Genomic DNA, 14,750 nt, shown 5'->3' on the forward strand with positions numbered 1-14,750 from the left:
AAGGGAGGTGTGCACAAACACTGCCCACCTCGGTCATCAAACACACTCCCAGGGCAGGTACAGGGGGTTAGATACAGAGTAAAGCTCCCTCTACACTGTCCCATCAAACACTCCCAGGGCAGGTACAGGGGGTTAGAAACAGAGTAAAGCTCCCTCTACACTGTCCCCATCAAACACTCCCAGGGCAGGTACAGCACGGGGTTAGATACAGAGTAAAGCTCCCTCTACACTGTCCCATCAAACACTCCCAGGGCAGGTACAGGGGGTTAGATACAGAGTAAAGCTCCCTCTACACTGTCCCATCAAACACTCCCAGGGCAGGTACAGGGGGTTAGAAACAGAGTAAAGCTCCCTCTACACTGTCCCATCAAACACTCCCAGGGCAGGTACAGGGGGTTAGATACAGAGTAAAGCTCCCTCTACACTGTCCCATCAAACACACTCCCAGGGCAGGTACAGGGGGTTAGATACAGAGTAAAGCTCCCTCTACACTGTCCCATCAAACACTCCCAGGGCAGGTACAGGGGGTTAGAAACAGAGTAAAGCTCCCTCTACACTGTCCCATCAAACACTCCCAGGGCAGGTACAGGGGGTTAGATACAGAGTAAAGCTCCCTCTACACTGTCCCATCAAACACTCCCAGGGCAGGTACAGGGGGTTAGATACAGAGTAAAGCTCCCTCTACACTGTCCCATCAAACACACTCCCAGGGCAGGTACAGGGGGTTAGATACAGGGTAAAGCTCCCCCTACACTGTCCCATCAAACACTCCCAGGGCAGGTACAGGGGGTTAGATACAGAGTAAAGCTCCCTCTACACTGTCCCATCAAACACTCCCAGGGCAGATACAGGGGGTTAGATACAGAGTAAAGCTCCCTCTACACTGTCCCATCAAACACTCCCAGGGCAGGTACAGGGGGTTAGATACAGAGTAAAGCTCCCTCTACACTGTCCCATCAAACACTCCCAGGGCAGGTACAGGGGGTTAGATACAGAGTAAAGCTCCCTCTACACTGTCCCATCAAACACTCCCAGGGCAGGTACAGGGGGTTAGATACAGAGTAAAGCTCCCTCTACACTGTCCCATCAAACACTCCCAGGGCAGGTACAGGGGGTTAGATACAGAGTAAAGCTCCCTCTACACTGTCCCATCAAACACTCCCAGGGCAGGTACAGGGGGTTAGATACAGAGTAAAGCTCCCTCTACACTGTCCCATCAAACACTCCCAGGGCAGGTACAGGGGGTTAGATACAGAGTAAAGCTCCCTCTACACTGTCCCATCAAACACACTCCCAGGGCAGGTACAGGGGGTTAGATACAGGGTAAAGCTCCCCCTACACTGTCCCATCAAACACTCCCAGGGCAGGTACAGGGGGTTAGATACAGAGTAAAGCTCCCTCTACACTGTCCCATCAAACACTCCCAGGGCAGATACAGGGGGTTAGATACAGAGTAAAGCTCCCTCTACACTGTCCCATCAAACACTCCCAGGGCAGGTACAGGGGGTTAGATACAGAGTAAAGCTCCCTCTACACTGTCCCATCAAACACTCCCAGGGCAAGTGCAGGGGATTAGATACAGAGTAAAGCTCCCTCTACACTGTCCCATCAAACACTCCCAGGGCAGGTACAGAGGGTTAGATACAGAGTAAAGCTCCCTCTACACTGTTCCATCAAACACTCCCAGGGCAGGTACAGCACAGGGTTAGATACAGAGTAAAGCTCCCTCTACACTGTCCCATCAAACACTCACAGGGCAGGTACAGGGGGGTAGATACAGGGTAAAGCTCCCTCTACACTGTCCCATAAAACACTCCCAGGGCAGGTACAGCAAGGGTTTAAATACAGAGTAAAGTTCCCTCTGCACTGTCCCATCAAACACTCCCAGGGCAGGTACAGGGGGTTAGATACAGAGTAAAGCTCCCTCTACACTGTCCCATCAAACACGCCCAGGGCAGGTACAGGGGGTTAGATACAGAGTAAAGCTCCCTCTACACTGTCCCATCAAACACTCCCAGGGCAGGTACAGCATGGGGTTAGATACAGAGTAAAGCTCCCTCTACACTGTCCCCATCAAACACTCCCAGGGCAGGTACAGCACGGGGTTAGATACAGAGTAAAGCTCCCTCTACACTGTCCCATCAAACACTCCCAGGGCAGGTACAGGGGGTTAGATACAGAGTAAAGCTCCCTCTACACTGTCCCATCAAACACTCCCAGGGCAGGTACAGCACGGGGTTAGATACAGAGTAAAGCTCCCTCTACACTGTCCCATCAAACACTCCCAGGGCAGGTACAGGGGGTTAGGTACAGAGTAAAGCTCCCTCTACACTGTCCCATCAAACACTCCCAGGGCAGGTACAGGGGGTTAGATACAGAGTAAAGCTCCCTCTACACTGTCCCATCAAACACTCCCAGGGCAGGTACAGCATGGGGTTAGATACAGAGTAAAGCTCCCTCTACACTGTCCCCATCAAACACTCCCAGGGCAGGTACAGCACGGGGTTAGATACAGAGTAAAGCTCCCTCTACACTGTCCCATCAAACACTCCCAGGGCAGGTACAGGGGGTTAGATACAGGGTAAAGCTCCCCCTACACTGTCCCATCAAACACTCCCAGGGCAGGTACAGGGGGTTAGATACAGAGTAAAGCTCCCTCTACACTGTCCCATCAAACACTCCCAGGGCAGATACAGGGGGTTAGATACAGAGTAAAGCTCCCTCTACACTGTCCCATCAAACACTCCCAGGGCAGGTACAGGGGGTTAGATACAGAGTAAAGCTCCCTCTACACTGTCCCATCAAACACTCCCAGGGCAAGTGCAGGGGATTAGATACAGAGTAAAGCTCCCTCTACACTGTCCCATCAAACACTCCCAGGGCAGGTACAGAGGGTTAGATACAGAGTAAAGCTCCCTCTACACTGTTCCATCAAACACTCCCAGGGCAGGTACAGCACAGGGTTAGATACAGAGTAAAGCTCCCTCTACACTGTCCCATCAAACACTCACAGGGCAGGTACAGGGGGGTAGATACAGGGTAAAGCTCCCTCTACACTGTCCCATAAAACACTCCCAGGGCAGGTACAGCAAGGGTTTAAATACAGAGTAAAGTTCCCTCTGCACTGTCCCATCAAACACTCCCAGGGCAGGTACAGGGGGTTAGATACAGAGTAAAGCTCCCTCTACACTGTCCCATCAAACACGCCCAGGGCAGGTACAGGGGGTTAGATACAGAGTAAATCTCCCTCTACACTGTCCCATCAAACACTCCCAGGGCAGGTACAGGGTGTTAGATACAGAGTAAAGCTCCCTCTACACTGTCCCATCAAACACTCCCAGGGCAGGTACAGGGGGTTAGATACAGAGTAAAGCTCCCTCTACACTGTCCCATCAAACACTCCCAGGGCAGGTACAGCATGGGGTTAGATACAGAGTAAAGCTCCCTCTACACTGTCCCATCAAACACTCCCAGGGCAGGTACAGGGGGTTAGATACAGAGTAAAGCTCCCTCTACACTGTCCCATCAAACACTCCCAGGGCAGGTACAGGGGGTTAGATACAGAGTAAAGCTCCCTCTACACTGTCCCATCAAACACTCCCAGGGCAGGTACAGCACGGGGTTAGATACAGAGTAAAGCTCCCTCTACACTGCCCCATCAAACACTCCCAGGGCAGGTACAGGGGGTTAGATACAGAGTAAAGCTCCCTCTACACTGTCCCATCAAACACTCCCAGGGCAGGTACAGCACGGGGTTAGATACAGAGTAAAGCTCCCTCTACACTGCCCCATCATACACTCCCAGGGCAGGTACAGGGGGTTAGATACAGAGTAAAGCTCCCTCTACACTGTCCCATCATACACTCCCAGGGCAGGTACAGGGGGTTAGATATAGAGTAAAGCTCCCTCTACACTGTCCCATCAAACACTCCCAGGGCAGGTACAGGGGGTTAGATACAGAGTAAAGCTCCCTCTACACTGTCCCCATCAAACACTCCCAGGGCAGGTACAGGGGGTTAGATACAGAGTAAAGCTCCCTTACACTGTCCCATCAAACACTCCCAGGGCAGGTACAGGGGGTTAGATACAGAGTAAAGCTCCCTCTACACTGTCCCATCAAACACTCCCAGGGCAGGTAGCGAAGCTGATAAAAAAGCTCCATCCACATCAGAGAAACAAGACATGTGGAGCTTGATGCATTGCCTTGCACTTAATTGTTAACGACCGACAGAGACTTCGGGCAAGCGGCAGTCAGCTGATTGAACATCTGACTTGGCTCGAAATCAGCGGAGATTTCGAAAAAAAATTTTTTTTTTTTTTTTTTTAAATCGCGGAACACTTATTGAACAGCCCCGAAAATAGCTGGCACGATCAATACGGTTTAAGCTGGGTTTCTGATATCGATGCTTACGGTAAAGGTTGGCCTGATGTAAGCAGCTATCTGTGGTCAGAGCTAGCGGAAGAAACGAGGAGGTATGTTTTTTTCCCCCGCAGAGAGCGCTGTGATGATCTGCAACGCACAGCCTGAGAGGGTGTTGGAAGCACACTGCATAGCAACTTTCAAAACACATCAATGGGACTGAACCATGCACAGTAGACACCTCAAGTCGCTGGAGAAATACCACCAACGCTGTCTCCGCAAGATCCTGCAAATCCCCCGGGAGGACAGACGCACCAACGTTAGCGTCCTCGACCAGGCCAACATCCCCAGCATCGAAGCACTGACCACACTCGACCAGCTCCGCTGGGCAGGGCCACATTGTCCGCATGGTTCCCCCAGACACGAGACTCCCCAAAGCAAGCGCTCTACTCGGAACTCCTTCACGGGCAAACGAGCCAAAGGTGGGCAGAGGAAACGTTACAAGGGACCACCATCAAAGCCTCCCTGATAAAGTGCAACATCCCCACCGACACCTGGGAGTCCCCGGCCCAAAGACCAGTCCGCCCTAAGTGGAGGAAGTGCATCCGGGAGGGCGCTGAGCACCTTGAGTCTCGTCGCCGAGAGCGTGCAGAAACCAAGCGCAGGCAGCGGAAGGAGCGTGCGGCAAACCAGTCCCACCCTCCCCTTCCCTCAACGTCTATCTGTCCCACCTGTGACAGGGACTGTGGTTCCCGTATTGGGCTGTTCAGCCACCTAAGGACTCGTGTTTAGAGTGGAGGCAAGTCTTCCTCGATTCCGAGGGACTGCCTGTGATGATGATGATATGGGGGGAAAAGGCAGTGGGCGGGGGGGACTAAATTGGACGGCACTTTCACAAAGCCAGCGCAGGCACGGCGAGCCCTAATTAATTCCTTCGGTGCTGCGAGATTCGAAGACACACCTGGTAATCTTGGTCGTCCACACCGAATCGTTCACGCAGGTTCCTGAATACTTGAGGGCAGTACTCCTTGAATTTGAAGTGGCTGGGCAGATTCTCTCTGCAGATGGAAATAAGACTTGCATTTATATAGCGCCTTTCACAACCACGGACGTCTGAAACCGCTTTACAGCCAATGAAATACTTTTGGAGTGTAGTCACTGTTGTAATGTGGGAAACACGGCAGGACGCTTACGCACAGCAAGCTCCCACACACATACTGATTGAGGGATAAATACTGGCCAATACTACGAGGATAACTCTTTGAAATAGTGGCCATGGGATCCTTTGCGTCCATCCGAGAGAGCAGACAGGGCCTCGGTTAAACGTCTCATCCGAAAGACAACAGCTCCGACAGTGCGGCGCTCCCTCAGTACTGCCCCTCCGACAGTGCGGCACTCCCTCAGTACCGCCCCTCCCTCAGCACAGGACTGGAATTTTGTGCTCAAGTCCCTGGAGTGGGGCTTGAATCCACAACCTTCTGACCCAGAGACGAATGTGCTGTCCACTGAGCCACAGCTGACTCTGTGGGAAAGGGATAAAGATGCACGGCCATGAGGTGTGTGCTGTCTGCCGAATCTTCCATAATGTAACAGGCTCGAGGGGCTGAACAGCCTCCTCCTGTTCCTAATGTAACAGACTCGAGGGGCTGAATGGACTTCTCCTGTTCCTAATGTAACAGGCTCGAGGGGCTGAACGGCCTCCTCCTGTTCCTAATGTAACAGGCTCGAGGGGCTGAACGGCCTCCTCCTGTTCCTAATGTAACAGGCTCGAGGGGCTGAACGGCCTCCTCCTGTTCCTAATGTAACAGGCTCGAGGGGCTGAACGGCCTCCTGTTCCTAATGTAACAGGCTCGAGGGGCTGAATGGCCTCCTCCTGTTCCTAATGTAACAGGCTCGAGGGGCTGAATGGCCTCCTCCTGTTCCTAATGTAACAGGCTCGAGGGGCTGAACGGCCTCCTGTTCCTAATGTAACAGGCTCGAGGGGCTGAACGGCCTCCTCCTGTTCCTAATGTAACAGGCTCGAGGGGCTGAATGGCCTCCTCCTGTCCCTAATGTAACAGGCTCGAGGGGCTGAATGGCCTCCTCCTGTTCCTAATGTAACAGGCTCGAGGGGCTGAACGGCCTCCTGTTCCTAATGTAACAGGCTCGAGGGGCTGAATGGCCTCCTCCTGTTCCTAATGTAACAGGCTCGAGGGACTGAATGGCCTCCTCCTGTTCCTAATGTAACAGGCTCGAGGGGCTGAATGGCCTCCTCCTGTTCCTAATGTAACAGGCTCGAGGGGCTGAATGGCCTCCTCCTGTTCCTAATGTAACAGGCTCGAGGGGCTGAATGACCTCCTCCTGTTCCTAATGTAACAGGCTCGAGGGGCTGAATGGCCTCCTCCTGTTCCTAATGTAACAGGCTCGAGGGGCTGAACGACCTCCTCCTGTTCCTAATGTAACAGACTCGAGGGGCTGAATGGCCTCCTCCTGTTCCTAATGTAACAGGCTCGAGGGGCTGAACGACCTCCTCCTGTTCCTAATGTAACAGGCTCGAGGGGCTGAATGGCCTCCTCCTGTTCCTACCAGGAGTATTGTGCACTGTTTTGGTCTTCTTACCCAAGGAAGGATATACTTGTCCTTAGAGGGAGTGCAATGAAGGTTCGCTGGACTGATTCCTGGAATGGGGGGGGATTGCCCTCAGAGAGATTGAGTAGACTATATTTCCTGAACTTTATTGAAACATATAATTTGTAAAAGGGCGTGACAGGGTAGATGCAGGGAGGGTGTTTCCCCCGGGCTGGGGAGTCTAGAACCAGGGGTCTCACAGTCTCAGGATAAGGGGTCGGCCATTTAGGACTGAGATGAGGAGGAATTTCTTCACTCAGAGGGGGGGTGAATCTTTGGAATTCTCTGCCCCAGAGGGCTGTGGAGGCTCAGTCGTTGAGTACATTCAGGACTGAGATCGATAGATTTTTGGATTTTAAAGGAATCGAGGGATATGGGGATCGGGCGGGAAAGTGGAGTTGAGGTCGAAGATCAGCCGTGATCGTATTAATTGGCGGAGCAGGCTCGAGGGGCCGAATGGCCGACTCCTGCTCAGAGGAACAGAAGAGCTCCTTGCCACAGACTGGCCTGTAAATCCCTGCCAATTTACTCACTTGTTGAAGAGGTGGTTGTTAACCTTGATCTTGCTGTTGGCTTTGAAGTCATCTGGCAGGAGCATCACGGGCACTGGGACATGGTTGAGCTCATTAATCTGCCAGAGAGAACAAGCAAGCACTTAGTGCATCGCTTCCAAATAACACGAACTCAGGATGTCCCAAAGCACCGTACAGCTGCTTCAGTACTTTTTGGAGTGTAGTCGCTGTTGTAATGTGGGAAACGCCAGTTTCCGCACAGCAAGCTCCCACACACAGCAATGTGATAATGACCCAGATCATCTGTTTTAGTGATGTTGGTCGAGGGATAAATATTGGCCCCAGGACACCGGGGAGAACTCCCCCTGCTCTTCTTCGGCATAGTACCGTGGGATCTTTTACATCCACCTGAGAGGGCAGACGGGGCCTCGGTTTAACGTCTCATCTGAAAGACGGCCCCTCCGACAGTGCGGCGCTCCCTCAGTACTGCCCCTCCGACAGTGCGGCGCTCCCTCAGTACTGCCCCTCCGACAGTGCGGCGCTCCCTCAGTACTGCCCCTCCGACAGTGCGGCGCTCCCTCAGTACTGCCCCTCCGACAGTGCGGCGCTCCCTCAGTACTGCCCCTCCGACAGTGTGGCACTCCCTCAGTACTGCCCCTCCGACAGTGCGGCACTCCCTCAGTACTGCCCCTCCGAAAGTGCGACGCTCCCTCAGTACTGCCCCTCCGACAGTGCCGCGTTCCCTCAGTAAGGCACTCCCTCAGTACCGCCCCTCCGACAGTGCGGCGCTCCCTCAGTACTGCCCCTCCGACAGTGCGGCGCTCCCTCAGTACTGCCCCTCCGACAGTGCGGCGCTCCCTCAGTACTGCCCCTCCGACAGTGCGGCGCTCCCTCAGTAATGCCCCTCCGACAGTGCGGCGCTCCCTCAGTACTGCCCCTCCGACAGTGCGGGGCTCCCTCAGTATCGCCCCTCCGACAGTGCAGCACTCCCTCAGTACTGCCCCTCCGACAGTGCGGCGCTCCCTCAGTAATGCCCCTCCGACAGTGCGGCGCTCCCTCAGCACCGCCCCTCCGACAGTGCGGCACTATTTCGAAGAAGAGCAGGGGAGTTAACCTCTGCGTCCTGGCCAATATATATCCCTCAATCTTCAATCAACATCACAAAAAAAACAGATGATCTGGGTCAGTATCACATTGCTGTGTGTGGGAGCTTGCTGTGCGCAAATGGGCTGCTGCGTTTCTGACATTACAACAGTGACTACATTCTAAAAAAAAGTACTTCGTTGGCTGCAAAGTGTTTTGAGACATACGGTGGTCGTGAAAGGCGCTATATAAATCCAAGTCTCTCTTTCCCTCACTTCTCCACAACTCTTCCCCACTCTCTCTCTCTCTCTCTCTCTCTCTAACTGGCCCCGCACATTCTGCCTCTGTCCTCCAACCCTGCTAACCCCGCTATACTCTCTCTGGCTCCACTCCGCTCCCCATCTGTCCCCACTCAAAGAATGCCTCCTCTCACACCAATCCCCTCGTCCTCGTTCCCCCCGCCTCAATCTCACCCCCCCTCGACACCCAGTTCTTCACACTCTCCCCTTCCTCGCACCCACTCCCTCCCTCCCTTGTCCCATCTCCTCCTTTTCGACTGTGCACTTGCTCATTCACCCTCTCCACGTCCTGTCCTGCCGTACGCTCCTGTGTCCTCCCGTGCACCCTCCCCCAGTATCTGACCACCCAACCCGTGGCCCCCTCCCCATGACCCCAGCTCCACCTAAGCGAGTGGTTGAATCGTGGCTCCCCCCCCCCCCCAATCCTGTGTACCCCCTCACCGAGGGGGTTGAGCTCCCGTGTCTCTCCCCCTCAGTATCTAACCCCCATTGCCCCACTGGTGCCCCTTCATTGAGAGGTTTACCCCCACATGCTTCCTGACCTGTGATGCCCCCTCCCCCAGTATCGGACCACCCCCTCATGTGACCTCTGTACCCTCCCCTCCCCTCCCCCCCCACACCCTGTTCGCCCCCCTGCCCCCAGTATCTGTACCCCTGCAGTGCCCCCTCACCCCCCCCAACCCGTCGCTCTCCTCCCCCAGTAATGACCCCCCTCCCTGTGTGTGAACGCCCGTGCCCCTCCTTCCCCCACCCCCCCCCCGGAGTGCCCCCTCCGAGTGGCTGACCCCAGTATCTAAACACCGCTCCCCCAGCACCCCAACCACCGTGTCTCTCCTCCCCCAGTATATGACCCCCGTGCACCCCCCACCTCATTAAGTGGTTGAACCCCCTGTTCACCCATCAACCCGTGTCACCCGTCCCCAATATTTGTAGCCCCCCTCACCCTGTGTCTAACCCCTCTCACCGAGTGGTTGATGCTCCCCTATCCCCGTGCCCCCCGGTATCTGTAGCCCGCAGTCTCTCCCCCACCCCCCATACTACCCCAGAATCCCCCCAGTGCACCATGTACACCCCCCCCCCCCCCGAGACCCCGTACTGCCCTCCCCAGTGCCCCCTGTACTCTCCCCATTCCCTCTATGCCCCGTAACCCCCCATAACCACCCCAATGCACCCCATCCCCCTGTACCCCTCAGTGCCCCATACCCCCTCAGTGCCTCCTGCACCCTCCTCATTCTCCCTCCTGTACCCACCCAATGACCTATACAGCCCCATCCCCCTATACCCTCCCAGTAACCCCCTATGCCCACTCTACCCCCCTATGTATCCGCCCAGTGCCCCCTGTACATCCCCATTTCCTCAATGCCCCCGTACCCCCTTCAATGCCCCCTGTAACCCCCCCCCAGTGCCCCCTGTAACCCCACTATACCCCCAGCACCCTCTATACCCCCCCAGTACCCTCTATACCCCTCCAGTACTCTCTATACCCCTCCAGTACTCTCTATACCCTCCTATACCCCAGTATCCTCTATACCCCCAATACCACCCTCTATACCCCTCCAGTACTCTCTATACCCTCCTATACCCCAATATCCTCTATACCCCCAATACCACCCTCTATACCCCTCCAGTACTCTCTATACCCTATACCGCCCAGTACCCTCTATACCCCTCCAGTACTCTCTATACCCCTCCAGTACTCTCTATACCCTCCTATACCCCTCCAGTATTCTCTATACCCCCAATACCACCCTCTATACCCCTCCAGTACTCTCTATACCCTATACCGCCCATTACCCTCTATACCCCCAGTACCCTCCTATACCCCCAGTACCCTCCTATACCCCCCCAGTACCATCTATACCCTCCTATACCCCAGTATCCTCTATACCTCCAATACCACCCTCTATACCCCTCCAGTACTCTCTATACCCTATACCCCCCAGTACCCTCTATACCCTCCTATACCCCCCAGTACCCTCTATACCCTCCTATACCCCCCAGTACCCTCTATAACCTCCTATACCCCCCAGTACCCTCTATACCCTCCTATACCCCCCAGTACCCTCTATACCCTATACCCCCCAGTACCCTCTATACCCTATACCCCCCCAGTACCCTCTATACCCCAGAGTACCCTCTAATACCCCCCCAGTACCCTCTATACCCCCCTATACTCCCCAGTACCCTATACCCCCCCCAGTACCCTCTATACCCTCCTATACCGCTCCAGTACTCTCTATACCCTATACCCCCCAGTACCCTCTATACCCTCCTATACCCCCCAGTACCCTCTATACCGTCCTATACCCCCAGTACCCTCTATACCCCCCCCAGTACCCTCTATACCCTCCTATACCCCCCAATACCCTCTATACCCCCCAATACCCTCTATACCCCCCAGTACCCTCTATACCCCCAGTACCCTCTATACCCCCCAGTACCCTCTATACCCCCCAGTACCATCTATACCCTCCTATACCCCCCCGTACCCTCTATACCCTCCTATACCCCCCCAGTACCCTCTATACCCTCCTATACCCCCCAGTACCCTCTATACCCTCCTATACCCCCCCAGTACCCTCTATACCCTCCTATACCCCCCCCAGTACCCTCTATACCCCCCCAGTAACCTAGATACCCTCCTATAGCCCCCCGTACCCTTGATACCCTCCTATACCTCCCTCAGTACCCTCTATACCCCCCAGTACCCTCTATACCCCCCCAGTACCCTCTATACCCCCCAATACCCTCTATACCCTCCTACACCCCCCCAGTACCCTCTATACCCTCCTACACCCCCCAGTACCCTCTATACCGTCCTACACCCCCCCTCAGTACCCTCTATACCCTCCTACACCCCCCCCAGTACCCTCTATACCCTCCTACACCCCCCAGTACCTTCTATACCCTCCTACACCCCCCAGTACCCTCTATAACGTCCTACACCCCCCCCAGTACCCTCGATACCCTCCTACACCCCCCCAGTACCCTTTATACCCTCCTACACCCCCCCCAGTACCCTCTATACCCCCCCAGTACCCTCTCTACCCTCCTGTACCCCCCAGTACCCTGTATACCCTCCTATACCCCCCCAGTACCCTCTATACCCCCCCAGTACCCTGTATACCTTCCTATACCCCCCCAGTACCCCCTCTACCCCCCCCGTACCCTCTATACCCTCCTATACCCCCAGTACCCTCTATACCCTGCTATACCCCTCTATACCCTCCTATACCCCCATACCACCCTCTATACCCCCCCAGTACCCTCTATACCCCCCAGTACCCTCTATACCCTCCTACACCCCCCCAGTACCCTCTATACCCTCCTACACCCCCCCCCCCGTACCCTCTATACCCCCCCAGTACCCTCTCTACCCTCCTATACCCCCCAGTACCCTCTATACCCTCCTATACCCCCCAGTACCCTCTATACCCTCCTACACCCCCCCCAGTACCCTCTATACCCTCCTACACCCCCCCGTACCCTCTATACCCCCCAGTACCCTCTCTACCCTCCTATACCCCCAGTACCCTCTATACCCCCAGTACCCTCCTATACCACCCTCTATACCCTCCTACACCCCCCCAGTACCCTCTATACCCTCCTATACCACCCTCTATACCCCCAGTACCCTCCTATACCACCCTCTATACCCTCCTATACCCCCAGTACCCTCTATACCCTCTATACCCCCAGTACCCTCCTATACCACCCTCTATACCCCCAGTACCCTCCTATACCACCCTCTATACCCTCCTATACCCCCATACCACCCTCTATACCCTCCTATACCCCCCCAGTACCCTCTATACCCCCCAGTACCCTCTATACCCTCCTACACCCCCCCAGTACCCTCTCTACCCTCCTACACCCCCCCGTACCCTCTATACCCCCCCAGTACCCTCTCTACCCTCCTATACCCCCCAGTACCCTCTATACCCTCCTATACCCCCCAGTACCCTCTATACCCTCCTACACCCTCCCAGTACCCTCTATACCCTCCTACACCCCCCCGTACCCTCTATACCCCCCCAGTACCCTCTCTACCCTCCTATACCCCCAGTACCCTCTATACCCCCAGTACCCTCCTATACCACCCTCTATACCCTCCTACACCCCCCCAGTACCCTCTATACCCTCCTACACCCCCCCCCGTACCCTCTATACCCCCCCAGTACCCTCTCTACCCTCCTATACCCCCCAGTACCCTCTATACCCTCCTATACCCCCAGTACCCTCTATACTCTCCTATACGCCCAGTACCCTCTATACCCTCCTATACCACCCTCTATACCCCCAGTACCCTCCTATACCACCCTCTATACCCTCCTATACCCCCAGTACCCTCTATACCCCCAGTACCCTCCTATACCACCCTCTATACCCCCAGTACCCTCCTATACCACCCTCTATACCCTCCTATACCCCCATACCACCCTCTATACCCTCCTATACCACCCTCTATACCCTCCTATACCCCCAGTACCCTCCTATACCACCCTCTATACCCCCAGTACCCTCCTATACCACCCTCTATACCCCCAGTACCCTCCTATACCACCCTCTATACCCTCCTATACCACCCTCTATACCCTCCTATACCCCCAGTACCCTCCTATACCACCCTCTATACCCCCAGTACCCTCCTATACCCCCAGTACCCTCCTATACCACCCTCTATACCCCCAGTACCCTCCTATACCACCCTCTATACCCCCAGTACCCTCCTATACCACCCTCTATACCCCCAGTACCCTCCTATACCACCCTCTATACCCCCCTCTATACCCTCCTATACCCCCAGTACCCTCCTATACCACCCTCTATACCCCCAGTACCCTCCTATACCACCCTCTATACCCTCCTATACCACCCTCTATACCCTCCTATACCACCCTCTATACCCTCCTATACCCCCAGTACCCTCCTATACCACCCTCTATACCCCCAGTACCCTCCTATACCCCCAGTACCCTCCTATACCACCCTCTATACCCCCAGTACCCTCCTATACCACCCTCTATACCCCCAGTACCCTCCTATACCACCCTCTATACCCCCAGTACCCTCCTATACCACCCTCTATACCCCCCTCTATACCCTCCTATACCCCCAGTACCCTCCTATACCACCCTCTATACCCCCAGTACCCTCCTATACCACCCTCTATACCCTCCTATACCACCCTCTATACCCTCCTATACCCCCAGTACCCTCCATACCCCCCAGCCCCTCACCGAGTGGTTGACGCCCCACATGAAGACGCTGAAGAGCGGGCGGCCGGCGCGGAACACCGACACTTTCTGCGACACAAAATGCTTCTTCTTGCTCTTGGTCTTGGAGGCCGAGGCCGAGGCGGTGACGGTGGCGGTGACCGGGGCCGAGCCGGAGATCCCTGTCCCTGACCCTGTCCCGGGGCTGAGCGGGAGGCCTAGGCCGGGGCCGGAGCCGGAGCCGGGGATGGGGATGGGGCCTGTGGCCGGAGCCGGGGCCGGGGCCGAGCCGCCGGACGCCATGAGCCGAGTGTGAGGGAGGAGAGGCCCAGGGCCCGGGCCGTCCGTCTACCGCCGCCTCCGCCTCACCTGGAGCCCGGCAGGTAAGGCCCGTCACGTGGGCAACGCCTCAGGGCCCGGGCCCCGCCCCTCTCCTGTCTCCAGGGGGACAGGCCCCGCCCCCGTCTCCAGGGGGACAGGCCCCGCCCCTCTCCTGTCTCCAGGGGACAGGCCCCGCCCCTCTCCTGTCTCCAGGGGCGACAGGCCCCGCCCCTCTCCTCTCTCCAGGGGGACAGGCCCCGCCCCCTCTCCTGTCTCCAGGGGACAGGCCCCGCCCCCTCTCATCTCTCCAGGGGACAGGCCCCGCCCTCTCCTGTCTCCAGGGGCGACAGGC

General features: G+C 55.9%; 1 protein-coding gene across 1 annotated transcript in view; it reads right to left on the bottom strand.

Annotated features, from left to right (window-relative positions):
• Positions 1–14,533, bottom strand: part of LOC139240910 (phosphatidylinositol 5-phosphate 4-kinase type-2 gamma-like) — a 35,821-nt gene extending 21,288 nt beyond the window's left edge. Inside the window, exons 1-3 of the mRNA XM_070869417.1 lie at positions 14,102–14,533; positions 7,501–7,598; positions 5,322–5,418 (exon numbers count right to left, since the gene is read on the bottom strand). Of these exons, the coding sequence (XP_070725518.1) occupies positions 5,322–5,418; positions 7,501–7,598; positions 14,102–14,380 (474 nt within the window). The 5' untranslated portion in view covers positions 14,381–14,533. The remainder of the gene's footprint in view (positions 1–5,321; positions 5,419–7,500; positions 7,599–14,101) is intronic.
• Between the last annotated feature and the right edge of the window lie 217 nt (positions 14,534–14,750).

This window comes from Pristiophorus japonicus, chromosome X, assembly GCF_044704955.1.
Source record: "Pristiophorus japonicus isolate sPriJap1 chromosome X, sPriJap1.hap1, whole genome shotgun sequence".
Taxonomy (NCBI): Eukaryota; Metazoa; Chordata; class Chondrichthyes; family Pristiophoridae; genus Pristiophorus; species Pristiophorus japonicus.